Genomic DNA, 23,246 nt, shown 5'->3' with positions numbered 1-23,246 from the left:
CGCTAAGAAATTTGGTAGGATAACCAACATACCAGTCATGTTAATACTCAATATTTAAAATTAGTTTCAGAGTTCTACAGATCTCCAAATACAGAAGGTTAATTATGTTCTAATAAATGAATGTTTCCTCTGCAGAATTCCAAAAGCTTCTTCCAACAGCCTTACAACAGGAATAATTCAAATCCTTTGCTAAGGAGATGAGTTTAAGCATTTTTATATAAACTGCTATTACTAGCATATTAAAAAATCATAAGTTATCAGAATTTCTAAGGGCTGTCAATTACAGAAATTAATAGAACTTGTGACAGTCCATCCAAGTTGAGAGACACACTCCAGACAAAAAGACACAGAAGATGTTTTAGCAGGTAGCCAGTGTGGGCTGGCAGATAGCCAGATGGGCATTAGCAGTACTGCAGTGCAGATGGTGCGTGTGCTGAGCAGCTGCAGCTCTGGGCAGTCCACCCTGAACGCAGCACCCCACAGACACACAGAGCAGGGCTGAGCACGGCCACGAGCTCTGTGCACTCTGATCCCCTCCACCAGCAGCAGCAGCCTGGCACCGCCACACTGAGCTCCCAGGCCATGGTCTGCTGCAGCCCCAAGAGCTCTGTGCTTCGACCACAAACGGGCATTCCAGGGACAAAGGCGCAGCAGGAATAGTGCACGTCTTACTAAGGCATAGCCAGCCAGCAGTGAAGCAATTCTGAGGAGACAGACTGCCCACCCACACCCAGCATAAACCTCCAACCAGATCACTCTAGCTAAACTAGCAATATCTAATGTACAGGGTTTTGGAAAAAAAAAAATAGGCTTAACAGGTAACAGCAGTTTAAGCAGCTGCTTTAAAAGATAGCATCTGTTTAAGAAGATAAGCAGCAAAACGAACACTTAAAAACTGTACAATAAAGTTGCACTACATGTACACATACACGGATTAAGACCAACTGCAAGTCTAACACTGTAAGGGAGAAGCGGCTGTTTCACAGCTGGGAATGCCTCGAGCTACGGCAGCCAAGCTCAACATCAACTCACGAGTTTCCACCTTCTAAAATTACCCGGCTGACGACGGGAAGGCGCCCCTAAGGCAGCAGCCGGGAACGGCTATCTCGCTTACAGCCCAATGCCCTCGTTTTCTCGGAAAAAGTGATGAGGGCAGAGCCCGGTGTACGTGCCCGGCCGCTGCCTTTGCCCTGAGCTGGCACGGACAGCGGGCGGACCCCGGCTGGGCGAGTCCCGTCCCGGTGGCTGTGGGCGGCAGCGGCCGGGTCCGGGAGGCCCAGAACTGCTCCCGCGGAGCTCCGGCGGACTGAGGGCCCCTCCCGGCCCGGGCTGCCGCAGAACAGACCACCGCCCCTCCCGGGGTCGGCAGGCACCGGTGTCTCTTCCTTCCCCGCCGGGACTGGGCGGGGGGGCCCCTCCGCGTCACCAAACACCGCGGCCGGTGGCGGTCCCGCTTACGGAGCGGCTACAGCGGCAGCGCGTGCACTCACCAGGAGCGCGGCGCGGGGCCCGCGGCGGAGCCGTGCCCAGCGCAGCCCAGCCCAGCCCGCCGGGGCGAGGCTGCCCAGCGAGACTCCGCTGGATCGCGAGGAGTGGCGGCCGCCACCGACCAGGGAAACGTCAGCACTGGCCGTCACCCCACAGGCCCCCGTTGGCTTCCGTTTCCGGGGCGCGCGCGGGACCGCTGCGTCGTTAAGGTGGCACCATGTAACCGTCCCTCGCGCACCCCGCGCGGCACAGGAGGGAATTGCGCCGGGCCGCCTTAAGGCGGGGCAGGGAGGGCGGAGCTCCTCCCCCGCGGCCGCGCCGTCAGCGGGGGGCGGGGCCGGGCGCGGCGCCAAGCGGCAGCGCGAGCACGCGCCGCGAGAGTGCGCCGAAGGGCGGGGCCGAGCACGCGCAAAGGGCCTCTTCCGGTCGGTGTCGCCCTCTCGCGTGCGTGCGTGCGTGCGTGCGTGCGGGTGGGCGGGCGCGCGGAGGGTGCGGTTCGTTCCGCGGCGCGCACGTGCGTGGTTCGGCGCGCGTGGCGCCCCCCCGCGGCGGCGCGCGATGGAGCTGGCGGCGGCGCGGCGCGCGGTGCTGGCGGCCGTGCGGGGCACGCGCGCCGCCGACCTGCCGCGCCTGCTGCACTGGATGCGCAACACCCGTAAGCGCCGCACAGCGGGGCCGCGACCGCACCGCACAGCGGGCCTGGCTCGGCCCCGCCGGCCGGTCGGGCCCGGGGCGCCGTGCGGCAGCCAGGGTCGGGGGAGGGGGGAGCGGACCCTGGGCGAGGGGCGGCGTGCCCGGACCGGGGTACCGCCCCCTTCCGGGGGCACGTGGCTCTCCGGGTACCGGCGGGTAGCGGCCCGACGGCTCGGCTGGAGCAGAGCACGGCCGGTGCCGCCCGCCCTGCTCGGCTCCCATCGGGGGCGGCCGCGCTCGCCCGTCCGGGGTGCTGTGCCTTGCTATGCCACGCCACGGGTGCCGTGCCGTTCCATGCCGTTCCACGCCGTTCCACGGGTGCCGTGCCGTGCCGTTCCACGGTGCCGTGGCAGGGGCGGGGGTGTGGCGGCGCGGGCGCGGCCGGCAGCGGAGCAGGACGGGCTGCCCCTCAAAGCCCGCGGCGCCCCGGGCGTGCGGAGCCAGCCTGCTCCCTGCTCCTGCCGCGCCGAGACGCCTTTAGGTCTTAGGCTTGTCTTGTGCAGCTTCACACGTGTACACGGCAGTCTTTCAGGAGTTTGGAAATAGCGGTTTGAGTTCATTTACAAACGCTGCTTTCCGCACTTGATGTTACCTTAAGTGAACATAGCTTTCTGTTTACTCCCTTGTTTATGCCTGGATGTAATTTCATCAGCGTGCTGCAGTCAAGCATTCTGTGGCAGATGAAGAAAGGAAATATGGGTCAGTGCAGAAGCTGTAAATTTGCAACTGAACCCAAAAGATGACACGGAAAACCTCATCATAGGCAGTGCGTTAAAGATATAGTCACATAGTGCTGTGCTGAATAAAGTCTAAACCCTGCTTAGTCTCAGGGGATATGTGCATTTTTCCATTGCAGATAGGAATCTGGAAGACCCCTCCAATATTGTGGCCCAGTCTCAAGATCCAGTATGTGTGTGTGTCCTGTTTATTAATGATTGTCTCCTGGGATGGTAAACCTACCCTGATGATGGTGTGTTAGCAGAAATTCATCATATAATACAGTACTTCCCCTGCTTTGCTCAGATTATGCTTCTTGTTTGGGTCTTTGCTCCAGCACGTCCACTTTAGGGTGAAAACAACTTCCTGAGCCAGCACCAACACACAGGGACCGTGGCACAAAGGGCAGCTCTGACACCAAGGACTTGTCCAGCTGTCTAGGTACTTGGAGCTGCGAGCTCACGCCGTGCTGCTCTGTGGTTTGTAGCTCCCGCAGTCACTCAGATGGAGAGGCAGGACAGATCCTTCTCAGGGGGAGCAGGCCCTCTGCTGGATTTGTGGGAAGAGAAGCAGCTGGGAGCAGCCTTTGCTGCCTGTGACAGGCATGCGGCCCTCCCACCCAGCGGGCTCTTTCCTAGGAGAGACCTCGCCGAACGTTCCAGAGCATCTGGGAGTCAGCCTTCACGGCTAGAGCAGACATGGGCCTCCCTAGAACGTGAAGGCTGAGTTTTGATGGAAGTAGTCAGTGTTACTTGCAATTAAACATTCTTATTTTCTGTGTGTGTATGTTCACATACTTACGTGTATGTATCTGTCTACACATGCATGTGTCTGCGTGTGTGTGTAGACATAATGCTAGAGCAATCTGCTGTAAGCAGTACTGCATCCTTCCAGTTTTGAGGTCTTGTCTGGACACTTCCTAAACAGTGCTTGGGTTACTGTAAATAATCTTGTTAGAAGTGGTTTTCTTCTACACCATATGCTCTAATATATAAAAATCTCATTCAATTTCTCATGCAATCATTCATATTGATTATTCACATAACATAAATCATTGCAGCTCCTACACACTGTATTAGTTTGTGTGGTGTGCATATAGAGCTTTCTCAGCTTCCTGACCCCTTTACAGATACAGCAAAGCACATGGGAGCTTACTAGTGAAACTTGAAAATGCTGAACTGTTTCAGTTAGGAAACTAATGCTTACTATTTTCTCTGTTTCAATTCTATGATCATGTTTTACTTCTGCCATAGGAATTTTTAGCCAATGTTTTGAGCATAGTTTATGTAGACTCCAAAATCCTTTGTCAGTGAATACATTTAAATATTTTTTTTATGTTACAGCTTCCAAAACTTACTAAAGATGGTTTCTGTGAAAGATGATATGGTATGGTCACTAGCCTTTATTATGATCTCTCAAATATTTTTTCTGAATTTTAATGATCTAGCTTTTTGCCTAGGTCTTTCAGTGAAAGGATTCATATATTCTTGCCTCATATTTGCTCTTCATAATTAAGATGCAACCTAAAGAGTAGATTAGGTTCCAAATCTTGAACTACTTTGTGTGTGTGGTACATCTGAGCAATCTGTGTCCTTCTATTTTTATACTGTTTGCATCAATAGTGATGGCTGCTGCTTCACTATATGTGCATCATCTTTAAACATAATTAGCTTTACGGTTGCCATTCAATGGCTTTTCAGCTCATATGCTGCAGATCAGGGAAGAGTGGACAGGGCAATCAGGATCAAGCAGCTGAAGTAATGAATATAATTTCATTTCTGTAGTCTCCTTGTCAGGCCATCTTCAGAATCTTTTTTGGTTTAGGATTCTTTGCTTACAGGCTTGTGCTCTGATAATATTTTATGCTAATTTTCTCTTTAAAAAATGCTCATTGTTAATATCCTGGCTGGATGCTATTAATTAATATTCTGAGAAATCAAGTTGTACTTTAGTCATCTGTATCCTCAGCATTTGCTTACATGTTGTGATTGTATTTTGTGAATTGCTGATGCAGTATAGAACTGTAGGCAACCACATTTGTTCCAAGGTGTGTAATTTAGAATGTGTGACTTAGACTAATCATATTTCCCTGACTGCCACATTTGTGGAGACATTTAGAGCCTGTAGAATTTGGCCTCATGCTAATGCTTGTAGAAGTTGCCAGTGGAAAAATATCAATGTTTACCCAGTTCTTGTGCTCTCTCAAGGTGCTGCAGTCTCCCTCTCTAACATACATATATGTTTGCATGTAGATTTATGATAAAAGAGTGGAAATTAGAAAGCTTTATACCTATGTGTAAAAACTTTTCATTGTTAAACAATCAATATATGTTTCACTGCCTCTTAGGGTCATTAACCTGTTCCTATTTTTCTGATTTCTTTTGTCTGGATGGCTATGTCCTGCTTTATTTCTAGTTTTCACCCTGATGACAGGAGTAGAGTACAAGATCAGTATCTGTACCTTACTGGTTTTATTTTCTTGCAGCATTGGACAGTAAGTGAGCAGAGGCATTTGTCCTGCAGGTCACATTCCTTTAGCTTTTTTGCATTTTCCTCAGAGATGCAAATATTTTCTGTGATGTCCCCTGCATAACACTCTTGATGATGCTTCTCTTAGTATTGTTTCTCTGAGCTGCTTCTGTGGCTGCATACTGGCAGTAACTTTTAGTGTGGGTTTTTTTTTTTTCCTCTCAGAATTGTTGCATTTGAATAATTATACTGCCCATTTTAATACCTAGCTAATCCTGTGATAATTAATAGTGCTTGGACTGAGGATAGTGAGGAGCTGGTAGAGGTTTCTGTTGCTGTACCCTGAATACAGCTAGGGAATGTAGTGTTCTCTCTGTGCATAAAGAAGACTGTTTTATGGGAGACATAAAAAGTTACCAGATCTCTGTGCCACATAGAAATAAAAGCCTAGTCTTTGGTGATACAGATGTAGGGAAGGAAACAAACCTCTGATGAACAAAAGAGAAAAAAAAAAAAGTGGTAGGGATGGGGAGATAATATTGTGAATGAAAACTAGGATAGGATAAATGGAAATAAAAATGGTATCTCCACAGACAAACTGTTTTTCTGTGGGGTGTCAGTTCCCTGCCTTCTCCTCCTGTATCCCATTCCTGTTTCTGTCAAGATGTTGAATTTATACTTTTACCTCCAGCTGAGGAGAACTGGGCATGATTCCAGTGTTAGCTGGAGTCAGGCTTTTTCCTTCTTGACACCTCTCTCTGAATTAAAGTGTACATGCATCCTTAGAGTAAAGTCCTGCATAAGGTGGATGACCTTTAAGATTAGTGTTGTTGCAAAGACAGCCTTATTTATTACTGTAACTTAGTTGGTGTTTTCTGACTCAGGCACTGAAGGCATGAAATGTTACTGACAAACTTCCATGGAAGACTCGAATTGGTTTATAGTAAAGCGAGTTATCTGACCTAACGTAAAGCCTTACATATTTTGAACTGAAAGAACATTGAACATAATTCTCACTCCAATGATTTTTGACTAACCTTACTTGGTAATTACAGGAATGTAAGCAAATGAAAGATTCTATTAGGTTTTTTTTCCTTTTCTTACGAATGTGGGGTTTTTTGTATTGAAAATTTTAGAAATTCCAAATCTTTATGTGTGATGGAAGAAGACGTTAGTGTTTTAAAGCAGCTGCTTAGCAACACTGCTTGGCTGTTTCACAATCAGCCAGCTCTTCCCACACACTGCAGTGAGATCTACGTCATTTCACGGTGACTTGCATTCCAGCTTTTCTTTTGAGTTTGTCTTAGATCTTAAAGAAAATTAAATAATAAGAGCTGGAAAAAAGAACAGGAACCTTTCGTGTCTTAACTTTTTTATAATAGCATGATTAATGCTTTAATATCCTTTTGCAATAACCATGTTCCAGAAGTTCCGGCTAAGAAAACCTGGGTGAAGCCCAAGAGCTAATTCAAACCACTTGGGAAACCCCCCTGACAATCCCCCTCAGCTGGGTCCCAGCATTTGATGTAGAGCTGGGGCAAATTCCCACGTGAGCCTCCACTGCCCAGATTTCTAAAATTTTCAGTAGCAGACAAGGTTGCATTTGGTAAGAATGAATGCTGGAGGAGATAACCAGTGAATTGACCAAGCTATCTGTGTACATGAGCAGCACCACAGGAATCAGGGGAAGTAAATACAGGAATCTGAATCTTGAGTTTGAGATTGAAGTCACCAAACCACTCTACCTACTGGCAACTACTGAATGCTTTTGCTGTACTTAGTGCTTAAATGCAGATTACAAAGCCTGTGTCTCAGTCAGTGTCAGTGAAGCACAGATAAGGGATAAGACCCTTTATGCTTCTTGTGTTCTGTCATGGGGTCTAAGATTGAAATATTTTTCCATCATGGGTAAATATTACTGTTGTGATACTAACTTCTAAATTTTTTTCAGTTCTAAAATTTTTTTCTAAACTTCTAAATTTTTTTCAGTTCATGCAACAGTGTAATAAAACACTCTACAAACCATTTCCAATCTATGCATTTCCTGAGAAAATATGAAGCTTAGATTTCAAAGTGATATACTGGTCTGAATTGTTGATTGTTCCTGCAGTACTCAAAATATTCAATATCAAGAGTATCACTCAAAATAGTAATTGAATAATAATCATTGCAAATCTTCTAATTTAAGGATAAACAACATATAATTAAGTACAATTTTTTTTTTTTATGGATTCACTTGTACTGGGAGCAAACCAGCTTTTTAAGAGGTTGGAGTACAATTTAGTCTTGTAACTTGAAAGTTGAGGGCAGTCAGTGCTGTAAATTCAGGCTTTTAACAGGCAGTGAGGGAAGAGTATCTGACAAAGTCAACCTAACTGATAACAGAGGATGTGCTGCTTTAGTACAGTGTTCTGAGTACAGAGAAGAAACTTCTCATCATACTCTTAGGAGCAGACCAAGTGTGTCCAGCATTTTCTTGTACTTTATTATCTAGGAATTAGCATGTTCTCTGACATGCTAGGTAAAGTTATCAGATGATAATTTTCACAAGACAAGAAGAGGAAACAGGATAAGAAAAAACTTGATTCTTTAAATGTTTCCTTTCAGTCTGCAGATGAAAGTAAAGTGGAACGAGTATCTTTAAAAAGGATGAAAATGTGGGTTTCTGCAATGTGACAAGTATAGTATGTGGTTTTGTGTTTGTGTGAAAAAGTAATTTAGTACAAGGCTTCATATCCAAATTTGTAGAAGTGATTTATTCAACTGAAATATCCTTTCAGAAGAGATAAAAATAGCGTTGCATTTTCACATTAGCATTTATTTGTTGAAATGATACCATACCAAAAATCTTTTCCACTCTTCTGTTTGAAAAACTAAAATGGGATGTTACCTATAATTGGATGAATCATCAACTGTGGGAATTAGCATTAATTTCCTTTTTTGTGACAAGTGATACTGCTGTGAGAGAGGTCTCAAGAAGAATACCAAGTACTTCTAAGTTGTTAGTCATTGAAATGTAATAATGGTGGGGGAAACTAGGGATTGTGAAACAGTATGAGACTTACCTTGTTTAAAATTGAACTTCAAAGCTTCTTTCAATTAACCAGTGTAAAAGACTTAAACTTATAAAATGAACTCTGGTTATATTTCTGTTGCAAAAAGCCAATTACTTTCTACCAATAACTATGTATGCTTTGGGACAGAAATAACATTTTGAGTTTCTGAGTTACTTCGTATACTGAGGTCACATATTGCTTCTCAAATTATTTAGCCAAAAAGGGCAATACTAAAGTTTTAGGGATGTGGTGCTTCTTCCTTGACTTGGTTCTCTAGTATTATTTAAAAATGCTGAATTACTAAATCAACCTTGTTTTCAGTAACACAGCTGTTAATATTTGCTTTTCTCTTCTGTGAGTTGGAGTCTATATCTAGAAGGCCATAAGGTGCTTGCTGCTATGGTTGCCTTTGCTAAATTCTCTTCTTTCCTCTCTTTCAGTGACATGTAATCTTCTCTTGTCATTTGGAAATCACACATTGCTTGTCTTCAATCCTGTATTTTGCAGTGCCAGCGTGTTCAGATGTTGGTGTAGCGGTGCTCTCTATCTGGTGTGAGGCTTTGTGATGTTTTCTTAGCTTCTGTAGAAAGGCTGACTAGCACCAGGGTGATAATGAGGCTTTTTGCAACGTGTTAATTAAATTTTATAAATGCATGTTGAGTAAATCCAGTGGAACCGGTTTTTGAAGTAAAATACAAACACTACACACTCAGACTTCCTCCATAAACAAATGATTGTGATTCATCTTGCAGTGTTTCATGAACTGTACGTTTCTTTCCTGGTTAGTTGTCTGTGCAATGAACACAGGTTGGCTTGCACACTCTCCATTTCATCTTGTATACATTTCGTGTATGTAACAGGTACTAAAATTATATATAAAATACTTTTCTATTTTTGTTTCTTCTTTGAAGATTCCTTTTAAGGCGATACTGAGATTCTCAAGAGTGAACAATTTGTTAAACACGAGGGTGGAGTTGATAAAACTGTACCAGCAGAGATGCATATTTTCATATTTGGCACTGGCGTTTCCTACTTGATGGCAATCTACAAATATTTACATACTGCAAAAGCAAATGGGTTATTGTGGTAGCTGTTGCTGTTTCTTGCTTTGACAGGAAGGAGTCCTGACTCTCTGTGTCAGAGTTCAGTCACAGACTATACACACAGGTGTGGAGTGTTGCACACGCAGCTTCTGCTCCAGCTGCCATTTTGTCATCTCAAATGAAGTCTGTTCAGACCTTCTTCTCCTTTTTTGTTCCTGCTTATTGTACTTTAGAGTATTAACTGCTAGTTAGAAAGGAGCACATTTGTCATTTATTTTTCAGGGTCAGTGTTTCAACAGTTTTTGCTTTGAGCTGCATATGTGTTGTCCTTAGGACTTGTTTTGTACAGAGCATACAAGAACTCACGTGTGTCATACTTTGCGTTGCAAGGAGAGATCAGAGGGCCCTCTGCAAGGTGGCCAGCGTTGTGCCAGGTACTGCACAGATTGAACTCAGGGCAGGGAAGGGATATTCTGGGTTAGAGGAAGATGGATGTGCTGCCTGTGTCCCACTGAAGCTGTGTGTTTCTCTTCTGTGGAGCTGGAACACTGAATGGTCTGGAGAGCTCTCCATCACTAATGTTGGCCAGGAAAGGTCACCCAGGGCATGAGGGAGCAGATCCTATTGACACACTAGATCTGGGAGGAAGAGAGCTGAAGTTCTGTATTTGCAGTGTGATGTGGCTGGCCTGGTGGTCTAGGAACACTTCCTGCATTTCATTAAATGCTATATTTGAATTTGATACTCTTAACAGGCACTATAACAGCTGGATGAGCTCTCTTGCATAGTAATAGTATTGTTTTAAAGCAAGTGCCAGATGTAGAGGCTTATTGCCCACAGGCACTGATCTGTTCAGCTGCTAATATCAGCTTTCTACTCTCTTGTTCTGTCTGTAGCATGACTTTTCCCCTTGCTCCTTCAGATGTTAACCACCTCAGCAAACTGGTGCCTTGGCACTCTGAGGGCATGTTGGGGTGCTGATGGTCTCAGTTAAGCTACCGTTAGATTTGTCCACCTTTCCTTCCCATAATATCTAGGTTTGCTTCTGTGCTGTGTCACATCCATAGAAATCTTCCCTGAGCTGGTTGGAAACATCACTGTGCTTCTGGGATGTTTATAACAAATCTGCAAATTGTTGGATGGGCTGTGAGTTTACCAGGATGGGTGCTCATTAGAAGTTTCAAATTAAAATGCTGACGAGCTGGAGCTGCTGCATTGCACCTGTTGTGTTGATGTTGCTGCTGTTGCAGCTGCTGCCTCTGTCTGTGTTCCTTGCTGCAAAGTGTGCATCTCTTTAGGAGCTGAACTTCTGGAGAACCTAACTGTGAGCACTTTGGAGCAGTAAATTGCCTTCCTGAAGTATAACAACTACTAATGGTAATGGCCCATCAAGGCTTTGGAGCATTACTACTGTATGTTTAATAAATTATAAACCACATATATCTTAGGGAAATACAAATAATTTAAGGTTTCTGCTGCTTACTACAGGGGATTCAGGATTGTCTGTTTGGGTCCATTTTTGGATGTGTTGAAAGAACCATTTACATTTGCAGTCTAAAGAAGAGAGCCTTTTGCACCAATGAATGATGCTTTCTTTAATCATATTGTTTTCACTACAAAGCTTAAGCAAAAACCATTTCAGAAGCATTTCATAGTTTAAAGGTTTGCAGATTTCTGATTTCTATACTAGCCTTAAAATTTCTCAGTCTTTCTAGCATTTCCTGTGATCCACAGGAAAGATTAAATATATTAGCATAGAGAAACTTGTAGTGTGTTCTGTAGATTTATTTTGAACCTCTTTTCCATCAAGCTTTTCTGTACTAATGTTCCCACCTGGAACAGCAATGCTAGCAAACATTGCCTTTTTTAAAAACACCTGTAAAAGCTGTCAAGATTTTCTTTTTGTGAGTGATGCATGTACATGTAAAAGAGCACAGTCACTGCCCAACATGTTGGCAGTCTAAATAAAACAAGAAGCAAGCCAGAAGGGATGGAGAAGTGGGGACATACATACTCGTCTCACTTTTAGACAAGATTCAATGGATGGGTTTGGTACATTTTTTCAGGATTAGATTAGTGGTTGCTTTTTAGTGGTGGTGGTTGTCTTTTACAGGTTTGTAGCTTTGAGCTGAGATGTTCCTTTGTTTAGAACCAGTTCAACATCCTTCAAGCAGTAAGATATCCAGACAAAAAGGAATTTCATCTAATCCTTCTTTTGAGGAAAACATAACAAGAAAAGAGCAGAGTACAGGCATAAAGCAGATCTTGTGCTAATGCCAGTTAGGAACATCATACTCTTAACATGAAATTGGGGGATATAAGCGGATGTTGGCTGCAAGATGTGAAAACTCTGGTAAGAGCAAGTAAACCTTTAGCTGGAGTTCTCAATACTGCAGGTCAGAAAGGATGGGAGTCCAGGAGATCCAAAGGGAAGTGTTGAGAATCCTCACACACTTGGAAAGAAAAAAAAAAAAACAGGAACGATCTGAGTAGGCAAATCTTGGTTTTTCTTGGAAAGGAGACTGATGTGACACGTGATGAGTCTTCAGGGAAGTAAATACTTACTGTATAATAGAAAGGAACAAAGTTTGCTATTTCCATTGTGAGTGGGGCAGAAAATACTAAGTAGTGGCAGAGGACATCAAAATCAGTAGTTAAGAAGGGTTTTCCTTTCTGATATTGAGGGTAGTCAAGCACTGGAATAGATGGCTAAGGGTGGTTGTAGAGTCCCCAGCATTAACAGTCATTTTTAAAAGAGCAGTTTGAAGAAGCAATGACACTTACTATTGACTGAGCCTTGGAAGAAAAAAGGATTAGTGTCTTCACATGGTTTCCTTCTGAATCTTTTTTCTAGATGTCTTTTAAAAAAATGAGCTAAAGTAATGCAGAAATGTCCAGGAAAAATAGCAAAAATTTACTCTGTGGCTTTGCAAAAATGTATTGGTTTACATTTATTCCTATTTTCATTCTCATTTGAAATATTTTGATAGTTTAGGTGATGTAAAATGTATTGTGAGTTGAACTGTTGAACTGTGCATTATCCCCAATTTTTTTGTACGTTTACTAGAAAGATCATACGTATAAAAAGAAACTTGTATTTTAAAAAAAGCCTGCATTCAGGCAACTATTGAGTTTTGTAATTTCTCCAATAGTTCAAAAACATCTTTGATGCTTTTTATATCTTAAACTGAAACAATATCACTTTGGTGGCAGCCCAGACCATCATATGTGAGTTATAAATTTATAAATATGAAAATAATTTGAGATCTCAGAAAAGCAGTGCATTTATTTTACGTGGCAAAGTTATTACAATCCAAATCAGTCATTGGCTGGAAAAGCTAACAGAAATGCATGTGAATAAAAAACCTTATCCATCTGGTGTTGTTTATGTCTTGCAACTGTATTGTACTGGTCATCACTTAGTCCACATGATCTGCATATGATTGTTCAGGGGTTTTTGTTTGTCTTGATTTATAGATGACTTTGATGAGCTTGTGGTGAGTAACAATGATGTTGTGCTCAGAAATATCGCTGAAGATTTGCGGAATCGTTTACCCATTGAGGCAATGTTCACTTCAGAACATCAAGCTGTTCAGAAAGTAAGCTAATTGTTATGGTCTGATTTTACTGAACCACATCATTTATTCTGATAGCATTTTAGCAGTAGTTTATAATAGAAAATGAACATGGATTGAAGTATAGGAAATCTCAGTTTGGTTCTCAGGTCTGTTGCTCTGTGTTTGCTTGACTCCAAGAAAGTTGCTTCATAGTTTTTAATGCTTTGATCATATGTTATTTGGGATAGATTTTATTCTGTGTGATATGGCACCTGTCACAGTGATTCTTCAATGCTAGCTCCATAATAGACTCTTAACAGCCCCCTTAAAGACAGCAGGAACACAGGGCCAATGTTTTGCTGTTACCATAATGTGGGCAGCCCAGAGATGATATCCAGCTCTTTTCAGATTCTCATCGCTCAGAAGCAGGTGGGCTGTGAGTCCTGTGGGAGGAGAGTGCACCTTTCCTACTTGACCTGTCAGTATGCAAGGAAAGTTAATGCATTTCCCAGAAAAGTGATGTGTGGCTCTTCAGTGGGAGAAGTGGATTGGCCACATGCAGCAAGCCTGGAAAAGGAAGGAAAGATGAGTAGGAGGATGAAGATTATGCCCCTTGAAATAATGAGAGGGCAAGCATCCCAACTGGTATACTTTTGATTGAAAGTGACACCCATGTTAATTAGGGGTGCTTCTAGATAGAGGCATAAGGCACAATGATGAAAACAGTCAGTTGAGGCTGAGAAGCAGAATTGACCTTTCTGCTAAATTTAAGTTACATTCTCCTCATTAAAAGAGGCGGAAAAGCTTCTTTTACCCTGTATGTTCTCTAGCCAAGCAAGCACTAAAGAGGCAAAATTCACATAGTTCTCCCTACTCAGATATCAAAACCAGCTTGCTTTTGTTTGTGGACCACCACTTACTGGTTATCTCAGTGGAATTTGATAACCCAGTTTACATGCAGGATTTCTGTAGCTAAATTTTTTTTTTTTGGTAATTGTTGCATAGGGAAAAGCATGGATCTCAGGGATTTTGGGAAAGGTAGGATGGTGGGACAGTTAACATGTGACAGTGTAACTGAAGTTAAGAGACCTGGTTATCCCTTTCTAAGGTTTTGTTCCTCTTCTCAGATACACCAGCATCCACTGCCCATGATTCATGTTGATGCATTCCTTTATGATGATGATGTTGTTGATTCATTGTGTGAGGAGGGGAAAATGAGTAGGAGCTACTGCACAGAGTGTGGCTCATACAAAACTGCATCTTTAGGTAAGTGTTCTTTCGGGAGCATGAGAAACAAATTGAGTTTAACTAAACTGGTTTGTGCAGTGACTCAGCTGGACATGACAACATCCAGCTGATGGGAGACTTTGTCCAGACTGCTGCAATATACAGGCCAGAATTATTTCCCATAACCAGTGGAAGGAGCCTCCTACACATGTAAGTTGAATTAATTTGCAGTGTATGAGTGACAATTGTTGCCCACAAAAACTGGGCAGGTTAGAAGCAGGCTATGTACCACTGGAGAGGAAGATGCAAGAGGAAGACAATACTTTAGAGTCCATGCAGTAGCCTGGGTCTCCTCTCACATGCTGAAGAACAGTGGAAATCACCATCTGTCTTAAAGCTTGTGTGTGGTACGGATCAGTGCTGTTGCCAGTAGAGCACAGCCATTGAAGGAATGGTTTATATGGAGAACATTCCATTCATGAAAACTTTGGAGTTGAAATTAAAGCTATTAATATGTCTGCCCACAAAAAGTTTTGCACAAATTGTGTTTACTACGTTTCCTTTTTCAGTTAAACAGTTCCAAGATACTTGGTTTTGTATTCTTTAACATACTGTTCAGAAAAAGGTAATTCAGTTTCATGAAGGATTTCAAAATTCGCCATGTAAGGCAAGGAATCCTCAGACTTGGGACAGGCTTCTTGGCTGATTACCTCTGATCTGCAAACCCTGCCCTAGTGCACTAGTGCAGGCAAGAAACCAAGTTTTCAGTGAAGATAATACTTCAGGTTACTAATGGTTAATTACACAGTAGTTAGTACTGCCCACCCAACACCTTTGTTCTGTTCTTATTTCCCAGAGTTTATTTCGCATTCCTTTTCCCTCATGGAACTGAAGTTTCTTTATCACCATGTACTGCCTGACCTGACAGGAAAGGTAGTGGTTGACGTTGGCTCCAGGCTTGGTGCAGTGCTATTTGCGGTAACTTCCAGCACAGGAATTCATATTTTGTTACTGTGACAAACATTTTCCCTCTTTTCTGACTGCCTACTCTCATTACTCAATATTGGATGGGTCATTCTGAGAGGCACCTCTGATCTGACTCTCTGAATAGTGTAAGGTGCTGTTTACTAGCAATTTCAGTTCTTCCTGTGTTCCTCACAAGAGGGAATAGAAATGATCCTGCTTATGGAGAGGAAAAGTCTGTTGTCCAACAGAGTAGCATATTGCTGTCACACATGCTGCTCTTTTGCTCATTCCTGCTGTCTCTTTCATAAGTGAGTTTGTCCTCTTATGTCTTGACCATGCCTATATATAGATTAGTTATGTTAAATTCCTTTATGAAGCTGATAAACTGTTAAAATATACAAAGGAAGACTTTGATATGAATTTGTCTCCAAAAACATATTGTCCTGCTCTGCATTTTAAAATGCACATAAAATACTTCATCAAGAACCTTGAGTGCAATTTTGATTGCTTTTGGCATGGCTGGTACAACATATGGCCAACAGCAATGCAAAACACACATTACTACTTTCTTAAAAAAGTCAATGTGTGTTTAGGGCTCAATCTTGCAAACACTTGAGCATGTGATTTTACTCGTTTGAATAGTCTAATTTTGGGATCACTCAAATGAGGAAAGTTACTCCCATTTGTAAATATTTGCAGCATTGGGTCCTTAAATGGTAACACTTTGGCTAGGCTGATTTTTATTTTGAAGTATTCAAATGCTTGTATTATTATAGTAGAAGATACTTTCAAAACACTCTTTCACAAAAAGAGTTCTGCTTTGTAATATGGTCTTGCCTTGGAGGAGGGGTGACTTCACAGGTTGCTTTTCTACTCTCTGAGTAGAATGGTTTCAGAAAACCTTAATAATGAAGTTGTAATACATGTGGATCTCAGCTATTCTGTATCTTCACATTGTTTGTCTTTGCCAGTGTTGGCAAAGTGTAATTATTCTGCTCAGAGACAGTGGCACTTAAAGCAGTATCTTTGTTAGGGCACTGTACGCTCAAGTCTTTGTACTTTTTTTCTCTAACATTTCCAACGGCTTCCCCAAATCTTAGCCCAAAACTGAACTATTTTTTGGGCTTAATATTAAGTCATAATTTAGCTTTTTTTTTTTTTTTTCATATATACCTGTATGAAGCATCTGAAAATGTCAGTAATACAGTAACTTAGAGAAGCTGACAAAGACTTGGTATCAAAATATCCCACTATATTATTGGTATATTGTCCTCCATTTTCACTCACTTTGACTCTGTTATGTCTCATGTTTTTGTTCTTTTCTCTTGATATTTTCTTCTTCAATTCTCCCAAGAAACAAAAATGACATGTAGAGTCTTTTCCCTTCACAGTATTTTCATAATTTGTTTTGTATACCTTTTTTCTTTCTTAGACTATTTTCCATCTGTTTTGCAGTTCAAATGAACTTGGAGCTTTCCTTTTCTTGTTTTTTTGATGTGTCATTTTGGATCTCTTACTAACATTTGTGAGGCTTAAGTAGGAATTGCCAAATCAGGAGCTTAGCTTTGAAAAATATTTCACATCCACTGAAAGACATTTCTCAACTGACTATTTTAAAATGTTTCTCTAATCTTAACTTGTGTTTGATTCTCTTCTTTTTAAATGAAATATTTGAACTTGTTTTAAAGGCATCACAGTTACTAAATTTCCTTTTCCTAATGTAGGGTTATCTTTATAGCTCAGCTTCCCAGCTGTATGGAGTAGAAATGAATGCAGACTTTTGCCAGTTGCAAGAAATTATGATTACAAAGTACGAGTTCATTGACAGAATAAAGGTAACCAAATATATGTTTTAGGTTTTGTATTTTTAACCACTGTGTACAAGGCATCTGGTTTAAGTGAGTGGCTGGTAAATCAGCATTCTGAGAAGTTTCTGCCTTAGCTTGTTTTGATCCTAAACAAAGGCTTTGCATTAGGAAATAAAGACCTTATAGTAAAGAGGAAGAGGGAAATTATCAAAATATTAATCACTTAGCCTTTTTCCTCACTGGACTTAACCGTTGGCCCACACAAAACAGATAAATCTTAGCCAATTCTCCCAGTCAAATCAATGACATCATTGCCACTCACTTCTGTGAAACTGGGTGTATAAAGAATTTCTGTCACAAACACTAAAGTAAATGTCTGTGATTCACTTTTGTTAGCAGAAAAATGTTTGTAGGATTTGCAAATTTGCATCTAAGGATACCTAAAGGACTTAGATTTATTCATATTTCCTTTCATAGAATGCCAGTGTATATGTACCTGCCACAAACAAAATGGGTTTCAAAGAAAGTGCTATCATTATGGGAATCACTTCCCTAGTTTAATTATGGGAATAGCTACTAATATTTTAAAGAGAAAAAAAAATTCCTTTCTGGACCAGACCCATGATTTTGTTACCAGCAAAAGTTGGTAAGTAGAATATGCTGAATAGAATACTGGCTTTAATCCTGTGCTGTATGCATGTGCTCTTGAATGGAGTCACACAAACTGCTGAGTATGGTAATTTCTTGGGTATTAAGGTTACCCAATTTTAACCTAGAAATAAGTAATAGACATATTTACCACAGGGTAAGCAGTAGCAGTGGGTTGCTCAATTCAGTCACAGTTGCTGACAGTTTATCCATAACCTTTGGGTTTTGTACATGTTTTATGTTCATAACACTTTACTGTGATGAAACTGAAAGTACAGTTAGGAGCTCTGTCAAGTTAATTCAGTGGAGCTGGAGATCTATAGGCATGCTTTTCAGCCCTGTATATTTTTTATTATAAGCTTTTATGCATTTTCTTCACACCTTGTAATTCTGCTGAAGTATTCATTTTGGAGCATAAAGATAAGATAATAGGTTTTCAAAGCAGTGCCGGAGGACTTAGCTATTTGAGTCTCATTAAATGCTAATTTAGTCATGTGACTCCTGTTATCACACTGCTTTGAACATTTCAATCTTATATTTTTATTTCACCCCCAAACAAATTCTCTCTAGAGGTACATATCAAGTTGAAAAATTGTGAGAATCCAGATGCTGGTCATAATTCATGGCACAAGTTTGAAAAACGTTTTAGAGGCTCTTCTTCAATAGAGATTGTTTTTTTCAAGATATTCTGAATTTTTATTAGAATATGTTCCTAAAAGATAGCAAAGTGAAATGGTATCTTTAGTGGCTAAATCTCTGAGTGAACCTTGTGTTTCTTTGGTCAACACTTGGTTTGTTAAAGTACATAGAGGGTTGCTCAGCATCTTTTGCCATTTGAGGAAACATTCAGCTACTGGGAGGAAAGTAAACAGTTCAACAGATCTTAGGAAACTTGAGACCTCAATTCAGAAATTGACTGTAGTCATGAAAGGCTTGGTGTGTATTCCACTGGATGACAGGGCAGTTTTAACATCAGTTGCTGCCTCCTCTGTTGTGCCGGCACACAGCCAAGCAGATCAGAGAGCTGGTTCAGCTGAAACCAAACCCAGCAATATAGGGGTTTTGACTAGAGCAGTATCTGGGTCTAGCTCATTGTGCAGCCAGATATGCTTATGTGGTCCCAAAGTCCCCGAGAGGAATGAGGATATGTTTGGGGAGAATGAGGTGCTTAGGTCACTTTGGTCAGTATGGTCACCTACTCTGTAAATGCAGAGTAATTTTAGGTCAAGTCTTAAGTCAATCATTCAGGTCAAGGAAACATCGACATATGTTGAAAGTTTTCCAGTAGTTTAAGCAGCTATCTGAACTGTGGTTTAAAATAGTAGGACTGCCATTAGTATCCTATCCTGTGCATGGGGTTATTCTTCCCCAGATGTAGGACCCTGCATTTGCCTTTGCTGAATTTCAGAAGGTTCCTCTCTGCCCATCCCTCCATAGTATCAGCCACACCTCCCAGCTCTCCGTCATCAGTGAACTTACAGAGGAGGCATCTCCCCTTCATCCCAGTCCTGTGTGGAATAATTAAACAATATAACAATATTGGACTCAGTACTGAGCCTTGGGGGACACCAGTAGTGACAGGCTTCCAACTAGACCCTGTGCCAGTGTTTGTGACCCTCTGGGATCTGCCATTCAGTCAATTCTCAGTCCTCACTGTCCACTCATCCAGCCCTCACACCCTGAGTTTGCCTGTGAGGATGTTGTGAGAAACAGAGTTGAGAGCCTTGTTGAAGTCAAAATAGACAAAATCCACTGATCTCCCCTCATCCATGCAGGTAGTTGGTTCATCACACAAGTCAATCAGATTTGTTAAGCGGGACTTTAGTGAATCCATGCTGACTACTACTTAGCCCTTCAAAAGATATTGCAGTTTGCATTTCTCATCAGATTTGGGATGCATAATAATAGAATATCCTCAGTTGAAAAGGACCCACATGGATCATTGAGTCAGATTGATAAGATTTCTCCGTCTTTAAGAGGAAATCAAACACATCAGAGTGTTAATGAGCATCCATATTCTCCTGTCTCACTTGTTTTGAAAAATGACATGATGTGCTAATATCCTTTTTGGTAGGTGAAGGTAGATGAAATCAAAACAGCTCCTCTTGTGCTGACTGGAGAGGCAGTTGTTTAGTAGGATCCTCCAGTTCTACTGAGCATCCTGCCTTTCCAACATTTCCCGTCCCAATATGCATTGTGAGAATTCAGCTGTCAAATCTGGGTCTGTATGTCTTTTCTAGCTATAATCCTTCAGTAACCCACTGACCCTGTGAGATGCCTTTTATTATTCTCAAAATAGCTTCAACTAGCTTAACTTCTTTCCTGAAATCACTGGACATTTCTGATAAAATATAGGGAAGTCGAATGTAACAGCCATCTCCTCTTTTATGGCACACACTTCTAAACCAAAATTCAGATGTACTTTATTTTACTTATCATAATGGATTGAGTATCTTAATTAGAAGAGTTAAATCTGATTTAAAAAAAATTGCAAGGTTATTATGGTTGTATATGTCAGTTTTATCTACTGTGAAGCCAGTGAAATGCCTGGTTTTGTGACTGGTTCAAAAGGGTGGTAGCAGCTGCTGTATTAGGCTGACAGGCTTCATGACTTCTCAAAGGCTGTATTTGTCTCTTAATTTATGCCTCGGGAAATTTCTCTCCTTCAGGTGGTTCATGCAGACATCTGTACTCAGCCCTCACTTCTGCAGAAGGCTGATGTTGTTGTAATGAATAATGTCTTTGAATATTTTCTTGACAGACAGGAACAGGCCAGGTAAGCTCTGTGTCCAAACAAGTTACCTATTTCTTTGTAAATACCTGTGTAACCTTGTGAATAATGGAAAACCTTAAGGTTGTGCTTTTTGAAGGCATGTACATAATTTATATAAGGAAATTGTTTCATACTGTCTACTTCTAGTTGTTATACTTAACTGCTAAGGTGTTCTGGCAGTTGTTTATTGTTAAACCCACTGAACACTGCTGCTTTGTTTACCCAAACCTTGGCTTGAGTCCTTGCACTGATATGTTAAAATAGTATCTTGCTGCTAAAGAACCTGAGATTACTGTATCAGCATAAAGCTTAATCTTCAGAAGTAAGAGTCACTGACTCGCTAATGTCAGAGCTTTAATATATACAGACTACAAAGCATGGTTCTGAATGATACTGCTAATAGATATTTGTAAGGATGTGGTAGCAAACAAACATGTGGCTAAGGTTCTCTTTCAGGTACAAGGCACTCACAGATGAGCTTTTGCTAAGCTAGCAGCATCCGTTTAAAGTGTAAATAACTTGATCATCCTAAGTTTAGAATGGGCAGTCAGAAAAAAGGAGTACCTGTGTCTCCACTTGGTCCCAGCCAAGTCTGCCATTCCATACCAGCTTCAGCTAAGGCTTGCCCTGCTGCCCTGGATACCAGGTGATAATACCAACCAGACAGGCACAGAGTGGATGGGTGAAGGACAGTGGGTGTTTCAAAATGCCAGGAGATACATTTCCAGGCACAGGACTGAGAATTCATTTGATTCTGTCATAACTTGGGAATAGTGGTTTAGTGTTGCGTTAGTAGCATGAAGACAAATGACATTTGAAGAATGCTGGAAATTAAATTCTTTTTAGTCTGAATTGCTGTGCTGTGAGAAATGATCTTGCAAAATCAAAAAAAAAAATTAAAAAAGGGAATGCTGGAGGCTATATTTAAGTACTCTGACTACTGATGTCTTAAGAGAAGTACTTTGTCACGACTGTACACGAAGTCTGTATATAAAGAGAAGCTTGTTGTGAAGCTTAATAAAGGACTGCACTTCAGGACTGGATTTTCTTCAAACCAAAGGGGCCAAATGTAAATGTTTAACCCTTGTTCATAGTGAAAGTATGATACCAAATGATATGCATGTATGTATGAGAATTATAAAGTTACAAAATCTAACATTGTAAGACCATATATTCCCTGTGTTTTTAATCCAAAGCTTGATTTTATTCCTGCAAATACATTTGCTTAGATATTAATATTGACTGATAAGCATGTATTGCAAGTCTTTAAGCATAGACTACCTCTGGCCAATAAACTGCAAGTGTTAGATTCATTGTATATCAAATATGTGTGTTTTTTCCCCAAAAAACTGGTCACCTGCTTTTAAATATGTTTCAGAGCTTGGGAATTTATTGCTTGTAATGTAAGGAAAAGAGGGTCCTTATTAGTGACAGTTCCAAGTCTTGAGGAATCACTTTCAAAGCTCCAGGTAAGTTCCCTTGGCCTATTTCAGCTGACACACTTTGTTATTTTCTGTTAAAGTGGCATTTCTGTAGTTGAAGTTAGCTGCTTGCCAGTATTGCTGTAAGGAAGGATAAGTAATTTTGTGCAGAGATTAAAAGGTGGAAGACTCAGGATTCTGTTTTGAGGTTGACCACCAGCACATCTCCCTGTACTTAGATTGTCCTCGAGTGAAAAGGAAAATCCCAGCCTCTATCAGTAGGCTGCATGAATCATTCTATTAACATGTGTATTAATATGGCAGTATGAGCTTTTGGAAGTCCAGATTAGTGAGAGATGTGGTCCCCCAACTAGCCAAGTGACTACCATCAGGGATCTTGGATCAGTTACATAGCTTTAAATTGCAGTTGGAAGCAACATAACAGCAGTGCCTCTTTCAGAGGTGTTGAATGCTCTGTGCTGGGCCACGCTCTGCCCTCTGTCCATGCTGCCATTGGTCATCTTAGATCATGTGTGTTACACCTGGTCAAATTATGTGGCCTAGCTTTAGTTAGGAAACAAAACACTGATCAGACGTGACAAGGTTATGTATAAAGTGACTTTCTCACAACAGTACTTAGTTTTAGAGAAATTGAATCATTTGTTGCCTGTATGCTGATGGGTGAAGTAGATCCTCAGCCCCATGACCATCAGTAGTGTCATTTGAATTTTTCTTGGAGCAGGCTGTAGTCACAGAGCAGCTGAGAAGCCCTTTGTAGCCTTAATACAATACTCCCTGTGTGTAAAATGAGAAAATACCTGTGATTCTTCCATGATACTATTAGCTGCTCCCTCAGCACATCTGTCAGAATGTCACCCTTTGAATTAGGATGCTTGAGGCTTACACAAATGCATAAAGAAAGGCAGTTGTAATATGCTAGCAAAATATCTAGACTACTGACTGAGATAATTTTTAAAGTTATCTTTATTATGTCCTATTTGAGTTAAAAAGCCTTTTCCAGAAATTAATTTATCATTGCCATATAATTTGGAATGACTAATCTCTCATAATATGTCTTGCCTTCTTAATGTTGAAACTCCTTAACCTTGAAACTCCTGCTGTTTCTTAACATGGTGTTGATTTAAGGATCTGCTTTCCTTGTTTCAGACAGATGTACAGATCAGTCAATGGGTTGAAGAGTTGCAGCTGAACTATGATGTGTATATGGAAAAGGATGTTGACAGAGAAGCACTCGAACAGATTCATTTATACAAGATTCTCTAGTACCTGGAAAAATTTACTAGTATTTTTATGATATATATATTTTGGGCCTAAAATGAACTTGGATTGATTTGTGTGAATAAATCAGGTCAAAATTAA

At 41.4% G+C, this 23,246-nt stretch overlaps 2 protein-coding genes across 2 annotated transcripts in view; one reads left to right on the top strand and one right to left on the bottom strand.

The window, feature by feature from the left end:
• The window catches only part of SRP54 (signal recognition particle 54), a 15,619-nt gene extending 13,998 nt beyond the window's left edge, over positions 1 to 1,621 (bottom strand). The window contains exon 1 of the mRNA XM_036383673.2: positions 1,491 to 1,621. The gene's annotated coding sequence lies outside the window, so the exon portion shown is untranslated. The remainder of the gene's footprint in view (positions 1 to 1,490) is intronic.
• LOC118687340 (translation initiation factor IF-2-like) lies at positions 395 to 23,246 on the top strand. The gene is made up of 9 exons (XM_036384264.2): positions 395 to 407; positions 1,196 to 2,143; positions 12,944 to 13,065; positions 14,151 to 14,289; positions 15,107 to 15,228; positions 16,941 to 17,051; positions 20,342 to 20,448; positions 21,824 to 21,914; positions 23,034 to 23,246. Exons 1-9 carry the CDS (start codon positions 395 to 397, stop codon positions 23,148 to 23,150), a joined length of 1,770 nt encoding a protein of 589 aa, XP_036240157.1. The 3' UTR covers positions 23,151 to 23,246.

Source organism: Molothrus ater, chromosome 6 (genome assembly GCF_012460135.2).
Source record: "Molothrus ater isolate BHLD 08-10-18 breed brown headed cowbird chromosome 6, BPBGC_Mater_1.1, whole genome shotgun sequence".
NCBI lineage: Eukaryota > Metazoa > Chordata > Aves > Passeriformes > Icteridae > Molothrus > Molothrus ater.
The sequence above is the reverse complement of the archived record's forward strand: the minus strand, read 5'-3'. Positions and strand labels throughout refer to the sequence as shown.

Coding starts and splice junctions, on each gene's coding strand:
- LOC118687340 (XM_036384264.2), top strand. Junction 14,290..15,106: donor ATACAAAACTGCATCTTTAG/GTAAGTGTTCTT, acceptor CTTATTTCCCAG/AGTTTATTTCGCATTCCTTT. Junction 21,915..23,033: donor AATCACTTTCAAAGCTCCAG/GTAAGTTCCCTT, acceptor TCCTTGTTTCAG/ACAGATGTACAGATCAGTCA.